Below are 6,099 nucleotides of genomic sequence, written 5' to 3'. Positions count from 1 at the left end.
TTTGGATTGTTGCAATAGGGAATTGATGAGATAACTATATGACCCATGTTTTTGTTGATATCCTTCAATGAGTAAATGAGATACAGAGCAACATGAAATACAAGGTGGCACAAAACAATGGGTTCTGCACAATGCCATCACGAGTAGGAGATGTAAACAAAGTTTCATCAGTATCAAAATCTTATTTTTAAATTTTATTGTATTCGATGTGTGACAGATGGACTTAGTCTTACAGACAGACAGATAGACTGACAAACAAATCAGACAAAAACAAATATGGGGGGGAAGCATTATAACACAATTTATACCAAACAAAGATAGTGAGCTTAGCTTGATCCTGGTTTAAAGGACTTGATATTGTCCAAGAAATTGGGGCCAGTTTATGAAAAATGATACTGAGTGTGATGAAAAAAAGGCTCTAGAAGTCATATGTATTCTAACACCCATAAAACTGAGCAATAAGTTGTATACACGTTAATATATTAATATCAATTGTATAAGATAAAATCACAGTCTTAGATGTTCTCAAAATTAAATGAGGTAAAAGAAAATGTATGCTTCTATCTTTTAAGTTGAAAAAAATTAACAACCCAGACAGGATGTTTCAAGAACACAAGAATGGTTTCAAGTGTTGTTGTTTTTTCTAGGTTATCTGGTTTCCCCAACAACACGAGACGACCCTTGGTAGGCCTTTCTTCAATTTTTAATACTATTGGCTAGTTTCTTAAGAGTAACAGTTACTGATAAACCTATGTGTACTAGGATACATTAACATTGCTTACCTCTCGCAAGTTTATCGAAATGTAAAGCTAATTAAATGAAGCCTGATATTGGCTGGGAACATTTTGACAATTTGTAGTGAGTAATGTAAGCCGGGGTCTTTTAGTCAATACATTCTCATTTTCTGCGTAATTATCTATAATAATCTTTTCGCCACTGTTCCTCACCAAGATTTATTGAATATTCTTCAGCTTGCATTCAAATTCAGATTAACATTGTAATCTTATGGACATAAATTGTTCTTTGAATTTGCATTATTTTAAACTGCTTGACACAATAGGTCACATTTTTTAACTCTGTCGCATTAATTCTTTGAACAAGTCATGTCAAAAAGAAGATCCGACGATACCTGATTTCGATATGGGGTACTACAGACAGTAGGCCTGTGGCCTAAGCTTTAAAACCACTATGATTTTTTTTTAAAGAGACCATGATAAACTGCCCCTGCTTCATGGAGAGCGAAAACCCCATGACATCTGGGAGTGTTACAAGCTCATTTATACTCGCCCTCGGGCAAAGGCCCATTGGGTGAGTGCTCCAATAAGATTGTTAGACATATTAGAGTTTGTTCCCCAAATAGTGCTCAGGCATGTTACTCTGGCTAGAGCTACCCATAGCTAAGAGCTTGTCAGAGCTACCCTGGTTCTTAAACATGCACAAGTGTAGATAAAATAATGACATGACATAGCATAATGGCAATTTCATAGTTATAATTACTGTAGCAGTAATTTAATATTGACACGTACAACATCATTGCTACTTCATTTAATGATAGAAACCTGCGCATAAACTTTTTTTTATTAGTTTACAAACGTAGAGCATTAATGGGAAATAACTCTACTGTAACGAAAAAAAGAGCAATCAACAGTTTTAAATCGACCTGTTGCGGGAGTGATTTCCCTTGAAAACTCTCTGTTTGTAAACAAATAAAAACCACTGTGCACTGTATCCAACATTCATTTTAATGGAATATATAGGATCTATATTGCACGTATTTTATATAAAAACGCTTCTAGGTTACATAGAAAAACGAGCTCGCATTTACTTTGTGCCATGTCATGTCATTTGATATCGTCACTGACATTGCCAATTTATATCAATCATTTACTTGTTTACACCACATATCGAAAATAAGTTGTGGTCGAAAATAGGTTGTTCCGGGATACTGTATGCAGGCGACAGAAGCAAACTATTTTTAAGTTTTCTGTAGTGTGTGTGGGTTAGAACCAGCCGCCCGGTTAGCTCAGTTCGTTAGAGCGCCGTGCTAGTGTTCCGGCGGTCGTGGGTTCGAGCCCTACACCGGGCGCTCTTTTCCTCCCAGGTTTACTTCATTTCCTAGCCCTTTATTCTATAAACATTGATTACTTTCAGGACCATCACATTAGTATAAAATGTCTAAGTTAAAAAGTCCACATGTGGTTAAAATATTTTTCTCCTCCCCTTTTGGGGGTATGGAGGAAGAAAGAGAAGAACTAACACGGCGCTACTGGCCCTCGATTGCTCACCTTTGCAACTCCCATGGACTACAGTTTGCGGCTGTTGACATGCGCTGGGGCATCACAGCAGAGTCCTCGGACAAGGCACAGGTCATCAATATCTGCCTCCGTGAGATTGACAGATCTGATATGTTTGTAGGATTCTTTGGACAGGTAAATTTATAGATGATAATATTTTCCTCAGTTCAGTAAATATATTCTGAAAACTCATAGGTTTTAGCTTTGTTTAGGTTTAAAATACTCCAGACTTTTAAATATATTTAATTTCAAACATTTTGAATTGAAAAAGAGGAACATTTTTATTGTCTTTTAGCGGTATGGCTGGCATGGGGCGGATGATGCTGGCCTGCAAAAGAACTTTGACAATGCACTACCTCGCTACCCTTGGCTGGCTGATGTGAGAGACAGAAGTGTCACGGAGCTGGAATTTCTTCATGGCTTCCTTAACAACCCTGGATATATACCAGCTACACTGTTCTTCAGGGATAAGGTACTGTGATATTCAGTGTTTTAATCTTCCAGTATCTGGTAGACAATATCATGAAGTCTTAACGTTTGAAAAATAAAACATAATTTATATGACAAAGGAGATATAAATTGATTTATATTGTGCATGTGTATATTTTGATAACAGTTTGGACAGGCTGAGAGGCAAAGCAGTGTTGGGTTCTGTGAATGAAACATATATCAGTATAAAATAATCTCAGCGCAATGGAAGCACCATAGCAAGCATGCGCATTACGGCCTTTCTATTTTCCAAGCTCATGCAGATTGCAAGCTGCAAATTCGCTGTTGATCTTTCCACCTTCCCTCCTCGCCTCCTCTCTGCTTGTCCAATTTGCTTTATAATTATGTAAATAATTATATTGGACTTTCTTATACGTCCAACTTTATGGGACTTTTACCCATTACTTACACTATTATGTAATCATTATCATACAAGTTATGCGGACTGGGTTGCAAATGCACCAGTCCTTTTCAAAATAAATTCGGCAGATGCAACATACATCAGCCCTTTTCAATCCAATTGGGTGTTAGTATTTACTGTCCCATAAATAATGGATGTGAGAGCAAATATAAAGTAAATTAGGACTAAATTGTGTGAAAGCCTCTAAATTACTTTTTGGTCAATGTATGAACTCTTTATGCCCCATAAAAAAGATGCGCATATATCATTTGACTGTCCATCTGTCCTTATATCAATCTGTTACAAAACATTTTGACATTAACACAAGAATGCTTTCATCTAATAACAATTAACTTGGGTGTTATGTTGCCCTTCACCAGAAAATGACCCCTATTGATTTTTGGGTCACTAGGCCAAAGGTTAAGGTCACAGTCAATAGTTTTACAAAATATTGTCCCAAATAACGTTTTATCGAACTTCGTTTGTAGGTTGCCGTTGACAATAATATGCTCCCTGATTTTACGGTCATTATTAAGGTTAAAGGGACTGTACACCAGATTGGCACCAAAAAAAGTTTTTATCTGTAACGAATCTCAGGACAATTATTTCATAGAATATGTTACGCTTAGAAATCATAATTGTAAAAAAAAGTACCAAAATGTACAAAACAAATTGTGTCGGAGACCGGGTTCGAACCCGTGTTGCCAAAATTGGAGTCCAGCGTCGTATCCACTGAGCTACGATGGCTTACTCTAATCGGGTGACATAATTAAGCTATACACCTAACTCGGATATATCACGGATAACACCGACTAGCCAATCACGTATAAGGAATGAGCTTATGCGATGGTAATGTGTAGGTCGTATGTACATCCCTGTGTCCGTGCGTCAGTGCGTGCGTCTGTAAACAATTGCTTGTGAACACAATAGAGTCTTCAGTTTTGATTGTATCTCGATGAAACTTAAACAGTATTTTTATATCCATCACAGCTGGGTTCCTTTCGAATACCAGCCAGATCTGCCCATGCATGCCTAGATTATGGGCCTTGAAAGTATTTTTATTTTTTTATTTTTAGCTAAGTCTATTTTTAGCCAAGTCTACATGAGCGAAGTCTATTTTTAGCCAAGTTTACATGTAAAGTCAAGTCTAGGATTAAAGGGAGACAACTTGCCTTTTGGTTGCGCAGTTGGTTTTGTGTACTACTCTCCCTTGTTCTTGTTGTTGCCAAAGGCCATTTTTAGCTCTATTGGCCAAAGTGTCTGTCGTTCCCGTATCCATCTAAACACAATTGCTTGTGAATGTTTGTTTGAATTATGCCCCTGGGGTCATTACTGACCATGCCCCTGGTGTTCACAGGTTTGGTATACTTAAATTGGGATTTTCTATTTTGAATAAGGCATAATTTAGTGTTCCACTACCATGGTTGTTCAAATTATGCCCCTGGGGTCAAAACTGGCACTGCCCTGGGGGTCACAAGTTTCCTAGAGACTTATTTAAGAAATATTTTCAAACTCAATATTTTTTATCTTCTTGTTTTAAACCACAAGGCTCATACCTTTAATATTTGTTGTGGAGCATCATATGATGACCATCTAGCAAAACAGTTGAAATTATGCCCCTGGGGCCAAAGCTGGCCCCACCCCTTTTGACCTACTTTTTTATTTTTAAAGCTACAGTAAAGAAATTTGGACCATGTGTACAGTTTTGCAAACGAGTGTCAAATTTGTCCTCGTATGACCTTGACTGACCTTTTGACCAAATTTTATATTTTTAAAGCTACAGAAATGAAATTTTGACTATGAGTACAGTTTTGAAAGCAAATAAAAAATTTCCTCAGATTACCTTGACTTGGCACATATTAAAATAGTTCATACAACTAATCTGCTTACAACACTTTCTGTCCTTTAATGTTGAACGGGCAATGTTTTCAGCTAACCCAAACACAAAACGTGAATTATATGTTTGTTGCCTATTACCCATACATACATGCTCTGGTTTTAAAATGACCACAAGGGCCATGACAGTTGAGCAAAGGCCCTTATGGGCCTCTTGTTCAATTATTACATTCAAATGCATCTGAATCTAAGTGCTTTGACTAAGAACCGTTGTTGGGTTCCTTTTTATTTATGCAATGCTCCAACTACATTTTTTGCTATTGCTTCATAATAGTGATATTATTAGCTTAGAGGCCAATTACCAACCCAGACAAAACCTAATTGGGGGCAATTGTCATGTTCTTGTGACAGTTTTTTTACCAGTTGTTTTCTCTACATTCCATATCCAATAAAAACAATATGCAGTTAAACAGTTAAGCAACTTTAGCTTGCAAACCAGTTTGTTTCTTGAATTAAAATGTTTATACCCAGTATTAAAAATCAAAATGGTAGAAAGTCTTTGCATCTTCATTAAGATTTATTGATATTTATGAATATTCTCACAATTATGCTATAAGGTGTCCTGATGTTAATATGAATTTTTCACAGAACATGTTGTACTGGAGGAGTACTTTTACTTGACATCTGTTCACAGATGTACGATGACATGATGCGAGAGGAAGGGGTACAAAAGGGAGACAAGAAGCAGGTGTTCAAGTACTCAGCAGAGAGCGAGCACTCCTCACACATGATGGAGGACCTCAAACAAAGAGTCTCTGAAAACAGAGAGAAGGTAGGATTATAGTGCATGTACAGTCATGTGTAAGAGTGACCCATTTCTCAAACACAGGGTCTCTGAGAACAGAGAGAAGGCAGGATTAAAGTGCATGTACATGTGTAAGAGTGACCCACTTCTCAAACACAGGGTCTCTGAAAACAGGGAGAAGGTAGGATTATAGTGCATGTACATGTGTAAGAGTGACCCATTTCTCAAACACAGGGTCTCTGAAAACAGGGAGAAGGTAGGATTATAGTGCATGT

General features: G+C 37.2%; 1 protein-coding gene across 2 annotated transcripts in view; it reads left to right on the top strand.

Annotated features, from left to right (window-relative positions):
• The first annotated feature begins 1,729 nt into the window (after positions 1-1,729).
• The window catches only part of LOC128230375 (TPR repeat-containing protein DDB_G0287407-like), a 47,931-nt gene continuing 43,561 nt past the window's right edge, over positions 1,730-6,099 (top strand). For both annotated transcript variants that reach the window (XM_052942588.1, XM_052942587.1), the window contains exons 1-3: positions 1,730-2,429; positions 2,590-2,766; positions 5,714-5,851. In XM_052942588.1, coding sequence (XP_052798548.1) covers positions 2,172-2,429; positions 2,590-2,766; positions 5,714-5,851 — 573 coding nt within the window. In that variant the 5' untranslated portion in view covers positions 1,730-2,171. The remainder of the gene's footprint in view (positions 2,430-2,589; positions 2,767-5,713; positions 5,852-6,099) is intronic.

The sequence above is a fragment of the Mya arenaria genome, chromosome 4 (genome assembly GCF_026914265.1).
Source record: "Mya arenaria isolate MELC-2E11 chromosome 4, ASM2691426v1".
NCBI classification, from domain to species: domain Eukaryota; kingdom Metazoa; phylum Mollusca; class Bivalvia; order Myida; family Myidae; genus Mya; species Mya arenaria.
Note: the sequence above shows the minus strand (reverse complement) of the source record. Positions and strands in the feature narration are given on the sequence as shown.